At 41.9% G+C, this 24,698-nt stretch overlaps 1 protein-coding gene across 6 annotated transcripts in view; it reads right to left on the reverse strand.

Annotated features, from left to right (window-relative positions):
* ERC2 (ELKS/RAB6-interacting/CAST family member 2) overlaps positions 1–24,698 on the reverse strand; it is a 907,827-nt gene that overhangs the window by 202,863 nt on the left and 680,266 nt on the right. For 5 of the 6 annotated variants that reach the window (XR_015552235.1, XM_087431195.1, XM_087431198.1 and 2 more), the window contains exons 15-16: positions 15,255–15,402; positions 13,672–13,800 (exon numbers count right to left, since the gene is read on the reverse strand). Coding sequence is in view for 5 of the 6 variants with exons in the window: in XM_087431195.1 (XP_087287321.1) it covers positions 13,672–13,800; positions 15,255–15,402 (277 nt within the window). In the remaining variant the exon portion in view is untranslated. The remainder of the gene's footprint in view (positions 1–13,671; positions 13,801–15,254; positions 15,403–24,698) is intronic. The other variant, XM_087431197.1, reaches the window with a different exon arrangement.

Raw genomic sequence — 24,698 nt, forward strand, 5'->3', positions numbered from 1 at the left:
AAATACTCATCAATGGTTTTCAACATAAAACTGTTTGGCAGCAAAAAAGGAGAACCTATTAGCAGGTATATTTTTTTGGACCAAATTCCAGAAATGGAAGTAAAATGACAGAATGTGCCCAAGGTCATGTATATGTGGGTGACCTGGTAAAGGAATGTGGAATTCCTGACTTCTCGCCAACACCCAGCTCCCTCCTCCTTTGGAGGAAGTAAGGACCAAGAGAGAGAAGGATGCTCTGTAAATTCTTATGGCTGTAGCTGCATCCTCATAGACTCTTTCCATGCTCAGTGGAGTTATTATTAAACTAAAGCATCACACATCACACTAAAATTTTCCTCAGAGAGAAAGTGTAGCTTTCTACTTCCTCAATTCTCTTGGTCTTGGTCAGAACATTAATATTTGTTGGACAGCATGTTTTCTAAGTAGGAAGATATTTCAAAAATCAAATATTCTGGTTTGTTTCAAAGAATATGTTCTCAGCTAAAGTCTGATGCTTTCTTCCTGTGGGGGTGAGCCACAGTTGGCCACGATTCACCAAAGTTTCCACCAGCTAACAATAAAAAATTATGTCCTATTCTAAAGAAACAAAAGAAAAATTATAGTAAAGTTGTGCATTTCCTTTCCAGTCCCCAAAGACAATCTGAAGAACTGGCTCAACATGCCAAATTAAGCCATGAGAATTTATCCATATCTAATAAGGATTAGCAAATGTTACAACACTGAACACAGCCTTGACATAATTTATATTCCAATTTCTAAAGCACTGGGTTCAGCATGGTCTCATTCCAGCCCTGACATAGGAGGATTTGTAGAGCAGTCCTGTGGTGTCCTCTGAGAATCCCAATCATGTGTACGACAAGCAGGAGGGCTCCTCATGTGACAAAAGAAGCTTTCTTTAGACAGAAACAGTACCCTCAGAACCAGAATGTGGTAACTGACCTTAAAGAACTACCTACCTAAGGGAGATGCAGGCGTTTCTCCCCTTGAGCCCAAGATAATTATTCTGGAAGCAGAAAACCTGGGGATGGAACCCCCTTTGCCTCTTGCCAAAGCTGGGTGTCCACCTGCAACTTGGAAAACTTTGGAAACAATTCTAAGTTACATATTTGGAGTGACGAAGATTAAGACTCGAACTTTGGGCTAGCCAGCTCTGACTGGGTCTGCTCCATTCCATTTCTCATCCAGACTTGCCAAAAGCACAAAGAGGCAACTGGGACGTTTGCTCATAGATTCTGCTATTAAGATAAATCAGCAACACTTAAGTGTCTTTGGTTCATAAAAAATAAGCCCCTGGAGGTGGCTCTTCCCCTTCAAAATATCAGCTTTTTGTTTCCCCAGCTCACCAAGGATGGCATCACTAGAAAGCTCAGGAACACAGAGGCTCTCCCTGGAAGCCCAACCCCATCTCATGAAGCCTCAGAAGACCCTGGCCCCAGAGACCCCCCAGGAGCCGGGACAAGCAAGACTGGGGCTGGGAGGTCTGGACACTCCTTTCTTGGAAGGAAGATATCTGAACTCATAATGAACTGGGTTCCTTCAAGGCAATGTTTGCACCTTCTGCACTATTTATTTTTCTTAAAGGATAAATCAGAATCTGGCTCCCAGAAAGGCAGAAGAGGGGGGCCTATTTATGAACATTGCCACTGAAGTTCTGTCTTCTTTGGTCAGGGGAAGAAGTCATGTGTGGAGCAGGTTTGTGTCAATGGATTGTCACCAGAGACAGTTTGGAACCATCATTCCTTAAAGCAGAGTGCTACCCTGTGGGGAAGAATAAGATAGCTCTATCTTTGCACCTCAGAACGACATCAACATTCTGCACATTTGTACAGCCCTAAGGGTTTTTAAAGAGCTTGCCCCGGAGACGATGCTTCATAATAATGCTTCTCTGTGAGTTAGGTATGAAATAACATACCCATTTCACAGGAAGGTAAGTTGACCTGTTCATCATCATACAACTAATAAGTGGAGATGAGTCAGGATTACACAAGCCAAATGAACAAATGTCAGAGCCTTCCTTCTTCCCAGTCTTCTTTGAAATCTAGGATTCTCAAATATTCCCTGGTGGGAAAATGGCAACTGCATTGCGATGGGAAAACAAAGGGCTAAGAGTACAACCCTGACAGGCAGATTCTCTGAGGGCATCTTGGCTCAACCACTCACCAGCTCTGTGACTTGGTTTCCCCATCTGCAAAGTGGGGATAATGATGGTACTACCTCTTCAAGTTTTTGTGAGGATTGTAATAAAACAAAAGTACAACACTGTGCCTAGAATATCATTTCTTCAAGAAGTCATAGCTGTGTTAATATCCTACCGAGCAATTCATCTACCTTACTCAACTGTAGGCTCCATGAAAGCAAATACTGCCATTTGCCTGTGCATCCTCAAAATCCTTGGTGTGGATCAAGTACTCAATGTACTGTATGTGTGAATGAGCTGGAATAGTCTCTGACTATCAAAACTGCAAGGAGCTTAGAGGTCTGTTAGTTCGCTTCCTTCATTTTACAGTTGGGGAAACTGAGCGTGTGAGAGAGAAGCAAAATGAGTTGCCCAAGGTTTCTCTGTATTGGGGTCACAGCTGGGCTAGAACTCCCCAGATCCCTTCTCAGACCCTGCACCTTCTATTACCTGCCAGGGCTTCCCTGGTGAAGTGGGCTGCCTTGCTTTGTTTAAATATTTAAAATCATACTTCCCAAAAAGACTGACAACAGAAACTCTGCTTGGCCTTGTGACCCAAACACCTGCTGCCTACCTTAGCACCCAAAAGAGCTGTGGCATACCCAAAGCAGTCGAGTTGCTGGTTGGCTTCTGAGCTGTGTTTGTAATTCTAGGAGTGCTGGGCCATGAGAGAGAAGAAATAAACCAGCCTCAAAATGATCGTTTGATGGGAGGTTTCTGGAGCATAAGAACCTTCCTGGATTGAGACCTTCTGAACCGCCATTCTTTTTCAGTTGACTTGCATTGTTTTCTGAAATGACAGCCCCTCTATCCAATCTGAACTTGTAACCTCTTTGCACAATTCCATTCCCAGACTGTGTCAAAGATCATCTGAATAAAGATTAACTGCCTGTGTCCAATGGGCATTTCCCAATGGCCATATCAGGGCAGAGATAAGAGAGTGGGGTTTTGGTTGTTGTGTGTGTATTTTTTTAAATAATCTCATCTAAACATTGGTGTTGTGGGGTTCTGGCTCCCCCACCTTGTCAACTCAGCAACTGCACTTGGGACTTGCACCTGAGAACAGATTCTGACTCTCTTGGCTGCAGTTTGTCCCCACTAAGGACTCCCTCCCTGCACAGTGCTCCACATGTCTCACCCCCTACCTCCCTGTGAGTCTTTGTTCCCACGTCCCTTTCTCAGGGAGGTGTCCCGGGAACACCCTATTCAAAATCACCCCCCCAGACACCTCACAGAACATTATCTTTATTTTTCCCCATGGCATTTATTGTCATTTAACATGTCATATATTGGATGTCTTTATTTTGTTTTTTATTTGTCCCCTCTACTAGAATACAAGCTCTCTTGGGAAAGGGATTTTTGTGTTTTGTTCACTGCAGTATCCCCAGTGTCCAGAACAGTATCTGGTACATAGTATACACTCAATAAAGACTTGCTGAATGAACTGCCCACTTCTTCCCATGTCCACTCCCCTAAGAAGTTTTAAAAATTTCCCTCTGCCTCTTGCCGCCTCAGTTTACTGACCACTTGTATTGCCTATAGTAATATTCTGCCCCAAATCAATAACTGGCATGTTATCAGAGTGTAGCCTTGACAAACTTAACACAGACAGTTGACATTTATGAAAAAACTTACAAATGTCAAGAACTTTGTAGGAGAGAGCTATTTCTTAATTCTCTACAATCCTTAAAATGCCCATAACTCTAATATTTCAACTTTTGGGAATTAATTCTAAGGAAAATAAAAGAAAGTAAAAAGATTTATGTACTGAGATGTTCAAGGGTGATTATAAAAGTGAAAGACTAGAAATGAATTGAAATCCCAACAATAGGAGAATGATAAAATTAATTATGGCAATGATGGAAATCATACAACTAAGATATATGTTTTTGAAGGCTTTTAAGGACATGGGAAAATGCACGCAACATTAAATGTTTATAAGGCTAAAAAAACTTTATTATGTAGTATGTCATGTCTTTGTTCAAATATGTATGTAGACAACGGAATGTAGGAAACTATAAATCTTAATGACAGTTATTTCTGAGTGGCGGGATTATGGGTGATTTTAGTTTTTTATTTACATTTTTCTAAGTTTCTATAATGAACATATATCATTTTTACGATAAAGCATTTATTTATATGCTTTCACCTACGAAGAAGTATTGTTTACATAATAAGGATGGTAACAAAATTAAATCCTTATTACTTTTTAATATAGTGCATTATTACAGGTAAAAAATTTTTTAAAACGGTAAACACGAGAGATTCTGGAACTTTTAACTTTGCCTTTCGCGTGTTGCAGGGAATAAAGAAAGAAAGTGGCATCTTCCCCAAAAGAATATGGAGTTGAGTAAGAGCACAGATAAACTACTGGAAATGTTAAATTCTGTTTGATAATTGTCTTTCTGTAATCACAAGAGAGGAGGGTGAAAAACCCTTTTACTGTTAAATTATTACTTGAAAAAGCTGAAAAAGAGGAAATTCTGAAGCCAGGAAAGGGCAAACTCAGCTTGCACAACAATGCTGATGAATGACAAAATCAGTATGACTTAAACACAGTTATTCAAGGGGTGGTATGAAGCGAAAAGGGAGGGAAAAGGACTTTTCTTTCATTTTGAAATTCAGCATCAGGAAGACACAAGGGCAGGAATTCGGATCTTTTTTCAATTCATTTGAAATGATAAGGTGAAGACAGCATGTCAGGACTTTTAATTATATGATGAGAGGAAGGAAAGGAGGGAGAGAGAGAAAGGGACCAGGAGAAACCTGTTTTTATATGTTAAATGATGAAGAAGAAAATGGAAAACTAAAGGGGAAAAAGACTTTAAAGCAGATCTTGAGAATGAAACACAAAGACTACAAGGCAAGTGCCAACATTTTATGCCGGAAAACAGAAAATGCAGCACACTTGATCAAGCCCGCAGCCCTTTCTTCCCCATGGCAGTGGGTGATGCCTGGTGATGCAGGAAAAGATAAGTCGCCCTCCTCAGCCTGCACATGTGACCTCAGGTCACAGTGGAGCCCGGCTGGGGCCGGTGGGAGGGGCTGGGAGTGGTGCTCAGGGTCACAGAATAAAGCCTTCTTTTTATGCTCCTTTTTAGCCCCACTTCATAGGGGCTATGACCTAAACAAGGTATGGCAGCAATCTGGGGACATCTGCAGGGAAGAACATGCAAGAGCTTTGGAGTGAGACCCTCATTAGCTGTGGCATCTTTGCCCAAACCTGGACCTTAGTTTCCTCACCTCCGAAATGGGATTAATAACACCTGGTTTTCAGAGTTGTGAGGCTTAAATGAAATAATATATCTAAAATCCCTAGCCCAGTGCCAGGTATACATAAGAGCTCAAAAACTTAGTTCCTTCTGCTCTAAAATGTGAGTAGAAAAACTATCCTGAAGAGCAAGAACACTGTACATATTACACTCCCACTTCAGTCCTCTTGAAGCAATGTCAGCCTAAAATCCCCCAAAATCTACCCAGTGCAATGGCTGGATCCCTCCCTTCCCCAAGGACAATGGTTCCCTGGTCATCTTGGCCGACATCTTGGGAACTTTTCTCCATACACACTCTCTGCTTTGGTGGTGGATGCAAATGTTCTTGGTGGCAGTAATGAACAGGTTAAAGTTGAGAGGATTTCAAACATGTCTAATCCAATAAGAGGCTTGGTAAAACATGCGTTATCACTTAAAGAATAAATGTTTAAAAATAGAGCACAGATGTGAAATTTGAATAAAAAAAAAGAGAGACAGCACATGAGAGATCTTCTTGGCATTTGTACGCTAATCTGTTTTGGTCACCTTCAGCTAAGCCTGTTATTCTGATGTGCTCTGCCAACTGCTAGATACCGTAGGGGTGCTTCAAATTACTGAAGCAAAGCTGGCAAGTCATTCTGAAACTTAAAAGTCAGACTCATCTTTCCCTTTGTGTATTTCTAAACACGGGGCAACACAATAGTAGAGTTGGTCAAGTTTTTCTCATTAAAAAGGTGTACTTAAAAAACAAAAAGTAAGTTTTTCTAAAACTAGCACTTGCACTAGGATCTTTGAAAACTTAAGAGAAAGTACTGTGGCTGGATAGGCGTTTGTCACAGAAGATAGGCTATGGATTGCCAATCATAAAATTCACAGGAATTCCTGCTTATGAAGGAGGCATTCCCTGACCCCTCCAGCAAGCAAAGATTTTTGAACACTGGTAACATCTCTGCACCAAAAAACAGCAATTTGCCCTGTTTTTTGTTTCATGAGCTAATATCTGTCTTACTGGTGGTAGAGATGATGAAAATCCAAAGCTCAAGAAAAAGTTAATATCTCTTTCTATAGCCCCCAGAGTGCACAACACAATCCCGCCAAAGGTGCTCCATAAATGTTTAGGGAAGGGAACTAAGTGATTTTTAAAACATGGCTTTGTTAAATGAAAGACTCAGAAACTGGTCCACCACAGTCAGCTTGATGCTCTGGGAAGATGCACTTCTAATAGGGATTTGCGAAACATATCGAATCACAGATTAAATACTTTGCCTCCACAACTTTTGAGTGCTACTTTGTGTTGCAACCGGCAAACTGAATGGATTACCTGAGTATCGGCTTGAGGCACCAGCTGCCTAGAGTAAGGAATGTCTCCAGGCTAAGAGAGCAGACTAGTGTCCTGACCAATTACTTGAACACTAAGAGGAAACTGTTTTCAGTAACACCGAGCAGTTCAGGTTTTACCTCTATGAGAATGTCCTGCCCTTGGCCCGCCAAGAGGGATCTCAGTATTTCTTTTTTAAAAAGGCATTCTCCAGACACGCTGTAAAGGCACTTTGCATTGAAGTCAATGATAAATAGAGATGTGGCTAGATTCTACCAGTGGGACATGAACAGCTTAAACCAAAGTGAGTTTACAGTGAAAACCAATGCATTTGCATTTCAGCAATTCGATCTGGGGCAAGTCTGCAATGCATTACAATGCTGGGATCAAATCAAGCTTTCTGGAACTCATCCAACCACAACAAGAGGCTATGGGAACCCTACTGCATGGAGTTCCTCCACTGCTGTTTAATTGTGCTCACCTCCTGAACCATAAAAGGTAATTAAAAGTCATCTGCATACAATGCAATGGAAGTGTCAATAGGAAGCACAACCTTGTGTGGCCTCAAGTAGAGGAGGAAAGAAATGCCTGATCAACCATCCCACTCAGGTGCTTCCCACTTTCCCTGACAGGATGGTTTTACCTCTGTCTAGGTAAAACTAGGATTTTGACTAGGATCCCATCCTTATAACCAGCTCTCCTTGGTTTTGACTAGGATCCCATCCTTACAACCAGCTCTCCTGAACACTTTCCAGGGCAGCCTCCACCTTCTCCCATTCTTGGCCACACCTTTTAAATAATTCTTGGAGACAGTCCTATGACCTTCTGGACAACATAGGGGAGGGGGAGACTCTACCCAAATAGACTACACTGTGCAGATCTGGCATAGCCTCCTGAATGTTCACCTGGACATAGAATTTTTCTTCTCTGCAAAGTCTGGGGGAAAACACAGAGAACCAGCGGACTAGTGTCCTGGTCTTAACACCTTCCTGCTCCCAACTGACCAGTGTGTTTCCTGGTAGCCAAAAACAATGCCCAGAACTGGTAGGAAAGGGAAAAGAAAACCAAGCACAATTTATCTCTGGTCACAAAAGTATTCTAACCAGTTCTAAGAAATAAGCTGGTTCTAATTTAAACAAAACAATAGTGCCTGGCCCTCATTTTGAAAAGGCCTTTTCATCAAGGATGTGCATATCACTACTTCAGCACACAGGGTAGCATTTGGGAATAAGGCTTAGGGGGTGAGATTTAGTCTTAAGCTTTCTTCAAAAACTCTTTAGCAACAAGAAAATCCAATGATTTCAGAATTAATTATTTTGATGTCAGTCCTTTTTTCAAGGGTGGAGAAAAAGAGTTAGGGGGGATTGGATCCAATTCACAAAAGAAAGTAAGACGGTAATTTTTAATAATAGTTTTTAAAACTAGTCTCCTTAGAGAAAGAACAAAAAAATCAAAAAACTTAACTTACTCCCAATTGAGACACTCTCCCCAAATTGCAAAAATCTGGAAGCCAGATTTTTTTAAAAAAGAGGTGGAGTAAAAGTGTCAGAGGTGTGTGCTTGTGAAGAAATGGAATTGGGAAGAATATGAAACTATTCTTATACTTATACGATAGACTTATACGTCTACTGCCAAACTAGGATTAATCCTTTATCTTCTTTTATGCAACAAGTAACAGAAAGTTAATTTGTACTGCTCTCTTACCTTTAGTCTGTGCTCAGCCTAGAACCAATCCAAACGGCAACACCTGAAAGTGTCATAAAGATTCTTTTGTTGTTAAGCATAGTTGCAATTTCTGAACTCACTTCATATCACCTTCTCTGGCTCTCTTGACAGATGTTTAACAGGAGTTTAGGTATTTCTAGGCAAACTGATTTATGAGACACAGAAGTTTTCAGGGATGAAATGGAGGGGCTCCCTTCATAACAACAAGTAATCTCTGCCACATCTGGAAACTCAGTGACATTTTATTCAAGAAGAACCCCCAAATGTGGAGGGGATTTGAACTAAAATACAGTGAAGAGATTCAGAGGAAAGGTTCAAAATGGCCACCACTGCAAATAATTCAAGTAAGGGAAAAGACATCTCTGTAAAGTGTCTTGCAACATGGCAAGAAAGGACGTGGCACCATTTTGTGGTCATCATTTGGCAAACAGGTCTCATCTCTCCTACCAACTCAATAGGTGGTGGCTGCCTAGAATATTGGGTTGAGAAGAATCATGAGCCTAAGTCTTGTCTAAAGCCGTGATTGATCAATGATGTCTCTTTCTTTAATAAGTCACCCTGGTGATTCACTCACTCATTTATATATTCAACAAATATTTGCTGAATTCCCACTCTGTGCTAGCAATTGTGCTAGGCCTGGAGATAAACGGTCAGCAAAAAAACTCATGAGGCCACATTCTCAGTCCTCACAGAGCTCATAGACTTGCAGGGCAGATAGTTACTATTCAAATAATCACAAAAACAAATGCAAAATTACAACTGTTACAGTGCAATTAAGTGATGTACACATTCTACACGAGTGCCAAGTTGGGGATTTGACGCAATTGAGAAAGTCCCAGAAGGCTTCCCTGAAAAAGTGATGTTGGATTGAGATTAAATGGGTGAATGAGCATTAACTAGGTGAGGAAAAGAGGCAAATGTGTTCCAGGCAGAGGGAATTGCATGTACAAGGCAGAGAGCACACTGGCTTGAATTTGTCTTTATCCCACCAGCAAGAGAAGCCAGGCATGGTTTTTCAAGCAGTGAGGGCTGGAAGGTGATGAGTGTATCATGAGATTTATCTTTAGAAAAGATCATGCTTCTGCCCAATGAGGTTTGAGAATCTCTGGCCTGGCCTGAAGGCTGGCTGCACTTCTCCAAGGCACAGCCATTACCCTGTGCAGGGCAATGGCATGGTGGCCACTATTGTCCACCTGCCTGCCTCCTCACAGCAAGAAGAGTGCAGGATTTGGATTCTAATGGTATCTTGTTGAGATTGCCAGAATGTCAGGGAGGGCATTTTGTCAAAGGGCTCTGTTCCTACTGGAAAATCTTATCAGCCACGACAAACAAATTCTGACATTAGTTCTTCTTTGTGGCTCCAAATGGAAGTGGCAATGCTTTTTAAAAATGCAAGCTAAGCTCCGAGACTCCTTGGAGGCTGGAGCCAGAGGATTTGAAGAGTAGGCTCAGTAGGGCAGCCCTAAACAGGGCACTCTGAGTAGTACCCGAGAGAGTCCTCCTTGTTCTGAGGCTGCATGGCTGGTATATTCTGCTTCCTAACTACAGAGAATTTCTGCTCCAGAATATACCACTCTTAGCAGATCCTGCACAAGAGTCCTACCCCCCACCCCATTACTGCTCTGACAGCTTGCCTCTTCACCTCCTTGTCTACTCCACTCCAGCCACTCTGGTCTCTCTGCTTTTCCCCAAACATATCATCATGCTCCTGCCTCAGGGCTTTTGCACTGGCTGTTCCCTCTGCCAGAACACTCTTTCCCTAGATATCTACAGGGCTCACTCTCTCACTTCCTTTGAGTCTTGGCTCAAATGTCTCCTTCCCAATGAGGCCCACCCTGTCTACCTACCCTATTTTACATTGTCACCAGACCCTCAGTCCTACCCTGGCATTCCTGTTCTCCCTTATACTGGCCTATATTTTTCTTTTTCTATTTATTTATTATGTTCATAGTTTATGGCCTTTCTCTTCCACCTCCCCATTCCATCATAAAGTAAGCTCCATGAGGAAGGGGTCTTTATCTATTTTGGTAACTGACGTATTCCAAAAACCCCTAGCATTCTAATACACAGAAGGCACTCAATGAATAGTTCTTGAGTTGAACTCCAACATGGCACTTGGTCTCCCCAAGCTGCCCATCCCCTCTTACCCTTGTGCCCCTAGGCAGCTTGGGAACCACAGGCTGAGGGATTGGAACTTGGTTTCTCTGATGACATCTGTGAGGCGTGGGGAATAATCTATGGCTCACAGCATTGCTTTAGGGAGGCAGTATTCAGCCTAGCTAAGAGCAAAGTGTCAGCACTCCGACAGCACAGGGCCCAACCCTGCACTGCAAGTATGAGTGGTGTGATGGTACTCGAGTCATTTGGTCTCTCTGAGCCTTGGTTTGATCAACGCAAAATTGGGAATGATGCTTTCCTCATTGGGGCAGGTAAAATATCTGTTGTGGATGAATCCGTAGATCTGGCAGAGAGCCTGGCACATAGTAGGTATGCAATACATTGGTCGGTTGATTATTAGGAAAAAGAGATAATGTCTGTAAATTTATGTATACATAAAGCACTTGGCATAGAGACTGCCATGTGGTAATCATGCATTCAATCGCACAAAAAATATTTATTGAGTGCCTACTATGCGCTTGGCAAAGTGCAATAACTGTGGGGAATAAGCTACTCATGTTCAGTCACTGGGAATGGAGTGGGCAGTGGAGAAACCTTCCACATAAGTCAGGATGAGCTCAAAAGGCAGCCTGAAGAGGACGGCATCTCTTACGAGCCAGTCTGCCTCAGCATCCCCAAAGAACATCGGGCAGATGAACATCCAGATCTGGCGCCTTCTTCTCCCATTGGCCTGGGCACCTGAAAGAGCTCTGCTCTCCCGAGTCAGTCATGCGTGTGATGACAAATGCGGGCTGGGACTCGTCCTCCCAGGGGTGCCCTCTCTGATTGATGTCTACTTGGGCTGCATACACAAACCAAGCTTAATAAGCACAATGGGCCTCTTCAGTGCAGGCTGGGAGCTGGGGTCTAGGGTTCCTGACATATCTGTTCATTGCTTCCCAAGTGCTTGGGCTTTAGGAGAGGGAGGATCAGGAGAGCTTAGGTGCCAACATCTGTCTGCTCTTTCTCCCACAGTTCAAGAATGTGTTCCTTGGGGTCAGCCCCGTGGCTTAGCGGTTAGGTGCGCATGCTCCGCTACTGGTGGCCCGGGGTTCAGATCCCGGGCGCGCACCGACGCACTGCTTGTCCGGCTATGCTGAGGCGGCGTCCCACATACAGCAACTAGAAGGATGTGCAACTATGACATACAACTATCTACTGGGGCTTTGGGGAGAAAAAGAGAAAAAAAGGAGGAAGACTGCCAATAGATATTAGCTCAGGGCCAGTCTTCCTCAGCAACAAGAGGAGGATTGGCATGGATGTTAGCTGAGGGCTGATCTTCCTCCCAACAACAACAACAAAAAAATAGAATGTGTTCCCAGTGAGCTGTCACTCCCAGGCTTACGAAAGACAGCAACGATGAAGTCAAAATCAAGCTACCTCTGAGGGTTGGTGGTGATAAAATCAATTAGCAGTAGTAGTAGTAATAGCAGCTCACACATATAGAGCACCTATTGTGTGCAAGGCACATGCAAAGCTCTTTAGAGACATTATGTCTCACAATAACCCTTTGAATTAGGTTATTAACCCAATTTACAGAGGTTGAAACTGAGGTTCAGGGAGGTTTAGTATCTTGCCCATGATCACACAGCTAACAAGTGCTAAAAGGAGATTCATCCTAAACTGTCCAACTCTAGATGGCGTCTGCAAAATCCATTTATGGTTGTGTGGCTAAGGGTCTCTGCAAGCATCATGGTGTGTCTAGCTGCAAAGCCTGAGCAAGGCACCCAACCTCTCTGGACCTTTGGTTCCTTCTCTACAAGAGCATCGGCCTTCGGTTTTGTTGGGAGTTGATGAGTTACTGTATGTAAAGCCCTTAGACCCCACGCCTGGCACATGGTGAGAGCTCAAAAGTATTAGTAATTATTGATGTGATCAAATAGCCTAAGTCTAAGAGCTTTAGGCAGAATCCACTCTTTGTAAATGGCTGGAGAACATTCTTAAATGGGTATTTCAGCATCTACTTCAGGTTTACAAAGATAAGGGGACCTCACAATTTCTGGAATACCCTCTGCTTGTCACTCTGAATTCCTTCCTGAACCTGGTGGGGCATGTGTAGACTCAGGGGGACTATGCAAAACCCAAGCTCTATGGCTTGGTCCCCCCCGTGGTGGGGACAAGCTGGGTGTCTTGGGCTGGTTACTGCACACTCTGAGTTTCAGTTATGCCCCCTAGAAAAGGGAGAGAATCCTGGCACCCCCACCACAGGGCTGCTGTGAGGACTGTGGGACAAAATCCCCAAGGGACTCTGGATGCACATCCTGGCACAGAGTAAATACTCAATAAAAAGGGGGTGCTTTATAAGCAAATTAATCATTATTCTTAGAATCTTAATCACTTGTAACAAGGATACATAAATTCACATGCTTTTTCTTGCTCCGAGGCTGGTAGGGTGTGGGGAAAAATTTTAAATCTAAATCACCAAGGAGCCCATCCTCCTCCTTCACTGGCTCTTTTTCCACAACAGCCGTTCAGACTCTGCCTTAGCCCAGGCGGGAGCCTAACTCTGCATGGCTGGGGTTTCCCAAATGTGCCCCATGATACCCAAAACCAAGCCTGTCGCAAATAATGAAGGCTTTGTGCAGCTTCCCAGGAGCAAATTGAAGGGCTACACTCAATCCTTCCTGGAATCCAGGAGTGCATTTTCATGATACTGAGAAAGAAAAAAAGCAGCCTTAAAAAAATTCCTTATTGGGAAAAGTAGGGGGAATTTGGGGACAAAGGACCTAAGAGACAGAAAGAAAAGTATAATCCACCATGCCTGAGAGTAAGGCCTCTGGCAGCCTTGGCTTTGCAGCATTGCCAGGCCATTTCAGAAGAGCTGGCCCTCTAGGCTGGCCACCAAGTCTGGAACCATTGGGAAACACACAATAAATGAAATTACATTACAAATCAAGATATAATGCTATCACCTATGATCCCAGACTTTATGGCCATTGAGTACTGGAAATCATTAAAAGAGGTGAAGGTCAAGATAGGTTGCAGTTCTTATGCACCCCCACCCCCCGTGGTGGGGGCAAGTGTCTCCTTAGCAGCTGACTGACCTGAGACCTTTGGATCATGTATGCATCGTAGCTGGACCCGTGGTACTTGGCCGTAATATCTGGGCTGTAGCCAGCATCACAAGTGCATGGTATATTCGAGCTCGGGGGCTGTTTTCTAGGTCTATAAACCTGTGAGAGAAAGCTACAATGGTTAGGTGCAGGAGGGGAGGGCACAGGGCTCACAGGGATGGAATTAGGAAAAATCAAAGGAGGAGGCTTATCTTAAATATCTATGGCCAAGTGGGTGGAAGACCAAGTGTAGAAGATGCACAGCCCCAAACAAAGAGGTCAGATGTAAGCGGCCCCCAACCCTAGGGCCAGCACTAGCGAGGCATGCCGCTCTGTGGAATGACCTCAATGTCTGGCAGGGACTGGGACCCTCCCTCTGCAGGAGAGGGTGCCCAGGCATGCAGTGGTCTCTCTCTCTCAGCAAGGTAGCCCCACAAGAAATGGACTCTGGTTCAGGGCCAAAGGATGTCTTTTCCTTCCTGAGGAGGGAAAGTGTTGGCCCAATTGTGAGGGGAGGGAACTTATCCCTTGGGGCTTCCCTTCCATTGACCTTGCACACTGTGCTCAGCCCAGACCACCCTAACAGGCAGAAAGCAAGTCCTGGGGGCTGAAATCGACGTGGAGACACTCAAGTGGTACCACGTGGCATTTAGAGAGCTTCAGAGCCACATGTGGCCCTAGCTAAGATGTGGCAGCTATCTTGTGAGACCACAGACCACTGAGCCATAGTATCTGCTGAATGGGTTTCATAATGAAGCTAGAATCTGAGTGAATATCTTTAACCATTACTTCCAAAAAGCCTCAAGTTATATATGGAGGAGAAATAATATCTGAAAATTTCAGGGACGATTTTGCAATATGCTTCAGGTGCAATTATTTCCATTTAAGCCACATCCAGAAAGCAAAGAAATTTCTGCACAAGTTAGGACTTTGTCCCTTCATCCTTTTCCCTCAGAACAAATACAGTGGACTAGAGAGGAGGAAACACAGGATAATTGGGTAAACAGGTAAAAAAATATTTGACTAAATAATGGCCGAGGAGGTCTCCAAGCACAGTCTGGCAGTGCTAGGGGCTGGGAGATGTTCCTGGGCTGAAGGTCCTGGAGGAAATAGTTGAAGAACCAAAGCTGGAAGTATGGAGAGAAAGAAATCTAAAGAACAGGATAAGGGGAGTCATTTATAGGGCATAGAAAGTGAGCAAGACAGAAGGTAACAGGTCCAACAGGAAAGAAGGTGCCCAGACTTTAATTTGTAGTTTTTAGGATTTAGTCAGAAGTCATACAAAGTCCACTGAAAGGAAGAGAGCTGAGAGCTACTTCTGGGGAGATGATACTAACACAAAAGAAAGGAAAACAGAGCAACTTGCAAACCACACAAGCCCAGGCACATGCACATAAACACAGAAAAGCAGTAAAATGGTGTCCCAGCAACAACTTGGGCCATTTCACTCCTACCTGGTTTTAGCTGCTTGAGCCCACAGGAGGGACATGGGAAAATGAAGAGTGGCTAACCCCAGAGAAAGCACCCAACGCCCCAAACCCAGCAAAACACACCTCTTGTGCAGGAGACCCCACCTGCTGCTTTAACTGATGCACTAGTCGATCTTTTTCTCGCTTGAGGGCCATGACTTCTTCCTGTGTCTTTTTCTTTTTGGAGGCAGACAATTCCAGCAAGGCAATGTTTGCATCTTTTTCACTGATTGCCGCAAGCAGTGCTTCCTGTCTGGTAAAATAAAGATTATTGTGATCATTTTTATAAAATGAAAACAAAAAAAACCAATTGGCATTTATAGTTCAAGTGAGCCACAGAGTACTGTCTCAATGGGAAGGAATTACGGATAACGTTTAAGACAAACTACCTCCTTGACTCTCAGAATGAACAAAGGTTGGTTCAGAATCCCTGAGACCTACATACTGTGTCCTCTGAGAAAGCAATCTTGCAATGGCTTCATAGACACCACTGCATATTAGGAATCGAGGGAGTCAATCTGAACATTCACTTCTAACACACTTTCATCCATCTACCCATTCATCCATATAGTAATCCATCCATCCATCCATCTATCCATCCATCCATCCATTTGCCAAGTAAGGTTCTAGGCACTCCAAGACAACCCAACAAAACTAAGCAGCAATTTCAATATCAAGTATTATTTTTTCATGCAAGATTTTCTCTTGAAGGCAGGCAGAGATATTTACTAGGGTCCCCTTGCCATTTTCAGTGCAATTAGTGATGCTCTGCTGCCATTCCACCAAAAATCATTCCTTCTTCAGTCTTCCTTTTCTCAGTAATTACACCACCATCCACTATGTAGCCCAAGCTGCAAAGCCAGAAGTCATCCTTGATTCCTTTCCTTCCTTCTCTACCCAGAGCCAATCCATAAACAACTTTAGTTGGTTTTGCTCCAAAATACATCCCTTTATCTAAACTAATCTACTGATACCAAACTTCTCCCAAACAACATCATCTACTCTCAGAGCTCACTCACTGGTCTCCCTGGTACAGAAACCAAACTAATCTTTAAAAATATTACAAATCTGGATTTCACCATTCTGTTGCATGAAAAGTCCATTGCAGGCCGGCCCTGTGGCTTAGCGGTTAAGTGTGCGCACTCCGCTGCTGGCGGCCCGGGTTCGGATCCCGGGCGCACACCAACGCACCGCTTCTCCAGCCATGCTGAGGCCGCGTCCCACATACAGCAACTAGAAGGATATGCAACTGTGACATACAACTATCTACTGGGGCTTTGGGGAAGGAAAAAAAGGAGGAGGATTGGCAATAGATGTTAGCTCAGAGCCGGTCTTCCTCAGCAAAAAGAGGAGGATTAGCATGGATGTTAGCTCAGGGCTGATCTTCCTCACAAAAAAAAAATAAAAAATAAAAAAAAAAAGTCCATTGCATCACCCATTAGACTTGAAATTCAAACGCTTTACTGATGCCTGCAACCCGGTACACCAACTGGCCCTGACCACCTCCCTGAGATGGTCTTGTCGCCCTTTTCCTTCCTCGATCATTAGGCTCCAGCATATTTTGTTCATGAACTCTTTTCTAGTCCTTGAAAATGTTATACTTGTTCTTACCTCATAAGCTTTTCCTTTTCAATTCCCCATGACTGGGTGCCTTTGCCTCATTCAGCTCCTCATCCTTCAGGTCTCAACTCAAATGCATCCTCCTCAGAAAAACCCTCTCCAGCTGCTCTCCCTAGCAGTATCTCCCCACTTTCCACCTCATGTCCAAGCCACCGGCCTGTCACATTACACTTTTTTCATAGAACTCGTCACTATTTTAAAGGATCTGAGATACTTGTTATTTGTTTGTTTTCTAGACTTGACACTCCATGAAATTGGAACCTCATCTGTCTTGTGTATCACCAATTCTCCAGCTTCTAGAAGAGCACTGAGTACAGAGTGAGTGTCAAAAATGTTTGTTCAAGGAATAAATAAGTTCACTTTGCACTTTTTAAAAACTTTTGACCAACAATATTTTTCATGGAAATAGAACAAAGAATCCTAAAATTGATACGGAACAACAAAAGACCCCAAACAGCCACAGCAATCCTTAGAAAAAAGAACAGAGCTGGAGGTATCACATGCCTTGATTTCAAAATATACTACAAAGCTATAGTAATCAAAACAGCATGGTATTGGCACAAAAACAGACACACAGATCAATGGAACAGAATTGAGAGCCCAGAAACAAACCCACACATCTACAAACAACTAATTTTTGACAAAGGAGCCAAGAACATACACTGGAGAAAGGAAAGTCTCTTCAATAAGCGGTGGTGGGAAAATTGGACAGTCACATGCAAAAGAATGAAAGTAGACCATTATCTTACACCATACACAAAAATTAACTCAAAACGGATTAAAGACTTTAATGTAAGACCTGAAACCATAAAACTCCTAGAAGAAAACACAGGCAGTAGACTCTTTGGTATTGGTCTTAGCAGTATCTTTTTGAATACCGTGTCTCCTCAGGTAAAGGAAACAAAAGAAAAAAATAAACAAATGAGACTATATCAAACTAAAAAGCTTCTGCACAACAAAGAAAACCAATCGACAAAGTGAAAAGACAACCTACCAATTGGGAGAAAATATATAAAGAACTCATACAAGTCAACAACAAAAAAAACAAACAACCCAATCAAAAAATATGGACAGACATTTTTCTAAAGAAGATATACTGATGGCCAAAAGGCACATGAAAAGATGTTCAACGTCACTAATTACTAGGGAAATGCAAATCAAAACTAAATGAGATATCACCTCAAGCCTGTCAGAATGGCTATTATTAAAAAGACAAGAAATAACAAGCGTTAGAGAGGATGTGGAGAAAAAGGAACTCATGTACACTGCTAGTGGGAATGTAAACTGGTGCAGCCACTATGGAAAACAGTATTGAGATTCCTTAAAAAATTAAAAATAGAAATATCATACCATCCAGCTATTCCACTTCTGGGTATTTATCCAAAGAACACGAAAACACTAATTTGAAAAGATATATGCACCCCTATGTTCACCGCCGTATTATTCACAATAGCCAAGACTTGGAAACAACGTTAAGTGCCCATCAACAGATGAATGAATAAAGAAGATGCGGTATATATATATACAATGGAATACTACTCAGCTATAAAAAAGATGAAATCTTGCCATTTGCAACAACATGGATGGACCTTGAGGGTATTCTGCTAAGCGAAATAAGTCGGCCGGAGAAAGACAATTACCATATGAGTTCATGCGTATGTGGAAGATAAACAAACAACTCATAGATAAAGAGAAGAAATTAGTGGTTACTAGGGGGGAAGGGGCGGGGGAAAGATGAAAGGGGGTAAAGGGGCACATGTGTAAGGTGACGGATGGCAACTAGACTTTTGGTGGTGAACATGATGCAGTCTATGCAGAAGTCAAAATATAATGATGTACAACTGAAATTTATATAATGTTATAAACCAATGTGATCTTCCTTAAAAATTAATTAAAAAACTAAAAAAAAAAATATTCTGAAGACACCACTGTACAACTCTTCCTCTCATTGTTTTTAAATTACAATGCTTTGATTCCTGCTTAACCTCTGATAATTCTTTACTCAGAAAAGTATTAAAGCTGCCTCCTGGGCCAGCCCCATGGCTTAGCAGTTAAGTGCACGCACTCTGCTACTGGCAGCCCGGGTTCAGACCCCGGGCGCGCACCGATGCACTGCTTCTCTGGCCATGCTGAGGCCGCGTCCCACAGACAGCAACTAGAAGGATGTGCAACTATGACATACAACTATCTCCTGGGGCTTTGGGGGGGGAAAAAAAAACTGCCTCCTCCCATTTTATAGTCCTATTTTCTGACAACATCTGTCACATAATGTAACCTGGAACTTTGGGGGACCATTTTTGACTAGGAAATGGCTCTCCTGGTGTCTTTCATTTAGTCCTCTTTCTACTGAGGAAATCTTGTCCCAACCATGTGTGTCACTTCTGCAACATTCTAGATACCTTACAAGTCCCTACAGCCCCAGGAAAGCCTCCATATTGGGTACTTTCTTTGCACATAAGTCCCAGGACTAAAACCTGGTCGTGATCCTGTTTTGTCTTTTTTTTAATCCCCATCACCAGACCAGGCCCCCTCCAGATGTTTAAACAAGATGGTCATTATTTGGATCTCAGATTTTCCCAATCTTCACTGCAGGGATTTGTATGGACTTTTCTGGGCCCCGCTAATGCCAGGCAGCAGGAGCTTCTGTCTGAGGCTCGATCAGATGTGTGAGCAGCAGAAATGTCAGGAAACATCTCCACTTTCCAGAAGAAAACCAGTGCAGCCTGGACTACCAACAGCAGCATTAATATCCAGCTTCACAGGGCCTGTCTCCTTCTGGATAACATCTTGAGACAATAGACATACTTGTCGTTCATAGCCAGTGCATATTTATACATAAGGCCAAGCTGAAGGGGCTGCATGGACTTAAAATCAGGGAGAGCACATTTGCTATCTACTCCAACTTGGCTACAACACACCCAAGGTAAATGCAATATTTTACCTCACTCCTCCCCAAATTGAAATGTTCAAGTGAAGCTTTTTTAATGGAAACAACGTAAAAAATCATTATTAGTAAAACTAGGGATTGACAGCAAATTATGGTCATCTCTACAATTAACTCTTTACAGCTATATGCAGCCATTTAAAATGCTGATGAAAAAAACCCAATGATACCTGAAAACAATTATGTTTGTTGAGAGACAATTCTCTGTGCGTCTCGTATTTCTGCACATTTTACAAGCAAAGGCGCTATCTTCTTTTCTCACGATCTTTCAAGAACGTTTGTATAGAGACTAGCCTTGGAAGATAGAGGCCATATCTCCCTTAGGATCAGAGGGTAGACATGCTTACTGCCCTGTATAATAGTGTCTCTCTCCAGAGCAAAGCACAGGCATATTACCGCCCATTATAAAAGATTCGGGTTCCCTAAAGTCAGGGTTGCTCTCTTTTAATGAAACCCACTGCACGTACAGCTATTCATCTGGCCCATCTGTCTTGTCTCCATGGGACTTGGGGAAAGGGGAGTTGACATAAGTATGCAGACGCTGCTCTCTGCACGTCGAGCAATAAAGTCCTTTGTCTCTGACCCGAAAGTCTCTGGTCATCTGCCTGCATCCATGAAACTGAGGCAATTAACACGTTAGCGTAACAGGCAGTAAAATGTCAGCATGCCAACAGGGAAAATCTCAGACCCTTCACAGTTCTTGACATGCAAATACATATACAATAAGATTCTCAAAACATAAAACTATATTCATAGAAAAAAATGGGAAGGAAATATACCAAAATGCTAAGAGTCATTATCTCATAGTGATGGAATGGATAAGCTAGTTTTTAGGTTTTTTCTATCTATATCTTTTTGCATTATTCTTCCCTCCCACAAAATATCTTAAGACTGAACATTAAAAAGTTGCAAATGAAGCTTTTGAGTCACCAAATAAACTGCAGGTACATGCTTCAAATACTTGGCATATGCGAAATTTGCTCATTTTCCCATCAAGGTATTTATGTTGTCTCTGTCCCTCTCACTCTTTATGCACAGATAAGTGTAAACACACATACTTTCATATACACTCACATCTGGTACAATCTATATCATCTCCCACTTGGACAATGGCACTAATCTCCTAACTAGGCTCCCTATGTCCACTTTCATGTCCCTATGTCCTATGGCCCTTTTTAACCTATTTTCCTCTTCCAGGTCAAAATTCAGAACTACATAGCTTTAACAATTGCTAAAAGTCATCATCAACCTAAAGAATGACCCTTCTAAACTCCTTCTCCCCTATAATTCTATAACTTAGACTTTTCAGAACTTAACATGTATTTCTCCTCTTATAGTACGAGCAAATGTCCCTCTTATAATATCATCAAACGTCCCAATAAATTAATCTCTAACTCTCAGTTTTGTCGATCAAAGGAAAACATATATCAATTCCTAATTCTCTATAGATATTATCACTAAATACAGCCCCAAATCTAATTATTAAGATTCAAAATACATTGAAAATCATTTTTATAAAAGTATACATTTAAAACCACTCATCAACATTAATACCAATACAAAAAAAAACCATTTTGTTCTTCATAACGTTTTCCTTACTGCATTTTTTGTCTTTTGTTAGCTTTTGGCTAACAAATCTGTTTTATAAGTGCTGGTATTATACAATGATAGAACTCTGAATAAAATTAGTATAACAAGGATTATATATATTTTAAAACCCTCATCTAAATATTGGCCATGAATTAATGACAATGTCTTCGAAAATACCTTGATTGCTATCTACATTCAATAATTCCAGTCTACTTAAATCAAAGAGTAATTAGCAGAAGATAATAAAAATATACAAAGCTAGAAAAATAGGAACATTTCACGCTTTTTAGAAAGATGTTCTGAATATGTTAAAGCTATATCTGGTCATTATCTATTTGTAGAGGGGTGCCAGGCAAAGCAAACTCTTAATTCTAGGCTGACAGAGCCAGTACACCTTTTTTTAAGCAATAAGCTTTCTAAGATGAATTTAAAATAACTCTTCATTAAACTGATACATTTTAACTAATAATTTAAGTCACTGGGAGCTAATTCTGCAGGGTTATGGGTTTTCATTATCCCTACTTTGAAAGTCAGGAGTTTTTTTGTGAGTGAGGGATACCAAACATGGTTTTTAAAGATTAACTTCATCTGCCAGCCCTAAGTCAGGTTCTACACTTCCACGATTCCCATAAGCCGATCTGCTGATACATCTACTTAATGCATCTAATGACAAATACTTTACTGAAAAAACACAGAGGCCTGTTTTGAGAAAATGGCAAACAATGTAATAGATTAGGAAGCTTAGATTAAACGTTCCTGCTTTTTTTTTTTTTCCAACAGGGAATTTTGATTCAGCTTTTGAAAACTGGGAAAACAAATATTGGCAGTTCTGATGCCTCCTTTACATCTATATCTTTTAAAAAAGACTCAAGTATAAAGAGTGTACTAGTGACAAGACACTTGGATGTAATTTGGAAATGCAAAGAAAAATCCTCATTATTTTCCCCATCAAGTGAACCACCTTCTAGATTCAAGGCCAGATTTATATTGTTTCAAAAATTGTTACTGTCCCATCAACCTGAAGAAAGTTTCTATATGCCTGAAATCACTTTCAGCACTTCATTTGTCCTTTAAGCAACTTCACAGACAACACGAAAAGAACATATATACTCATCTTCAGACAGTTAGTGGGGTTAAGTATATGCCAAAGGCTTGCAAATTATCTTTAGAACACTGCAATGCTCCAGTATACAATTACTAAGGTGATCTGTCTGTGCCCCAAAATGTAGCTTAAAATATGAAAAGGAAGCCCAAATATTCTAGAAAGGAAGATAAGATAATGCAAAGAGAAATAAATCTATGAGTCTGTTGAATGCCAAGCTACGAAAGTGGACCATAGACAGCATTTTATCAAAGTGCAGCCTAAACAAACGTCAAGGGGAATAATTTCTTTAACAAATATGGGCAACAATGGAGTAAAAAAGGGGGGAGTTCTGTGCCCTCGCATGCATTTAGTCAGGGTTAACAATGGATAAAAATATGCACGAGAACACATTTAATAACCCTAAACTGTCATTCAGTTTGTAGGAGGTAGTCAAGATACAGCTAATAAAACACCAAAAAAATGGTTTTAGCCACCCTGAAAAAAAAAAAATCCTTGATGGAATAAAACAAAAGAGGACTGAAGGGCGTCTCCTGCCAAGATAAATGCCTTCTTTTGAGTGTTGCCTGTGGCTAACCTTCACAAAGAGAGCTCGAGAATCCTCTGATGATAATACATCACTACGTCACTTATCACAGTCAATTTAAAAGGGAGCTTTATAAACATTTCTATTTCACTCCCTGTTCTGTCGTTCTATTAATGATGACTTGAGCTCTGAGAAAGGGTCTAAAATTAATTTTAGGAGTTGTAAATGAGGCAGGGCAATTAGGAACTGTTATAAATTGGATTGGGGGGAGAAGCATTAACACAGTTTTTTCTTGTGGGCTCTTGTTTTAGTTAGCTGACCCATCTTTAGGAACACATTCAATTACAAAAGCAGATGCTTAAAAAAATGCATTCCATTAAGAAATGTTTGGATAATGACATACAAGGGAGAACCTACATTATGTATGGTGCTCAGCCTGCAGTCATGTTCTAATCATACTGTGGGAAAAAAAAAAATTCCGTTCAATCAACTTTTTCCAGTTAATTACTGTTTTCTTTCCCTCATGACCCTGAATCTTCAACCGTAAGTTCAGTAGGAGGTGACTTAAGACAGACGGTGACGAAAGATCCTGTTCAAAACAGCCTCTCTCTCACCCCTGGGGTGAGGGTGGGTGGAAGTTTGCTGTGATCAACCCTGGAGATAGATGCTCATTTGCCTAAATTTTAAAAGCTGTATTTTCAAGCGGCATCTTGAAAAAGAAAAGGCTTTTGATATCAATTAATATCAACACTACCCACCAGTAGAATGATGTATTGTGTATGCAGAAGGGCCCACGCAGAAAGCGAAGCTGCTCACACGAGGTGGAGCCCACAGGGTAAGATATATTTGAACAACCACGAGTTTCAGTAAGGACAAAGAACAGACCAGATTTGTAAAGGCCAGGCTTTGGCAGCCCAGACTCCTTAATGTGGCTTGTTCTCTGTCGCCCACCGAAAACTGACCTCAAGAAATAGTTTACTCCAATTACGAAGAATTCTGTCTTTGAAACCTAATAGCACACGACTGGAATTTCCTAACACAGGGGCCACGGAGTCTTGTGGAAGTTCTTTGCTCCATGCACCAGCTTCTACCCCACTACTCGCTCAGGGCATGACCCAGTGAGGCAGCTGGCCCACCCTTGGCCCATCCTCCAAGCGCAACTGGGCCAGGAAGCTCTAAAGTGGCAAGATTCTGTGCTTCAGGACACTAAGATGGCAAATGATGGCACCTCTTGGCATCCTGCTACAAAAGGGATGTTGGTGAGTCTGAGGCCAACCGATTTTCCCATATGGAAAAGGCCCAAGTCCAGAGGAGGACAAGTGCCAGGAAGAGCTATTGCCTCTATCCTAAATCGCTCTCTCCATTCCCATCCCTTTGGAAAACTGATAAAAAGACAATGAGGGATGGGAGGGACCACTGTCCAGGTCCTGGTAGAGGATGTGTATGAGGTATTACTGATTACTGTGTGCCTGATCCACATACACACACAAAAAAATAGAGAGAGAGAAAAATTACTTCTTTTGATTACCTGAGCCTATTATGATTTTTTTTAACTTACCAACACACATAAAATATCACTCAAGTCATTAAGACTTGATTAAGGTATCGATTTAGTGCCTGAGCTTTGAAATCGAAGACACCTGGGTTTGAATCTCAGCAATATCTTTTGTTTCTGTCACCCTGGGCACGTTACTTTACATCTCTGAAACATAGATTTCCTCACAATTGAACTGAGAAGGATAATAGTAACTCTCTCTTTGATTGTTG

Source organism: Ceratotherium simum, chromosome 5 (genome assembly GCF_057802395.1).
Source record: "Ceratotherium simum simum isolate JZ-2026a chromosome 5, ASM5780239v1, whole genome shotgun sequence".
In the NCBI taxonomy this organism is placed as follows: Eukaryota; Metazoa; Chordata; class Mammalia; order Perissodactyla; family Rhinocerotidae; genus Ceratotherium; species Ceratotherium simum.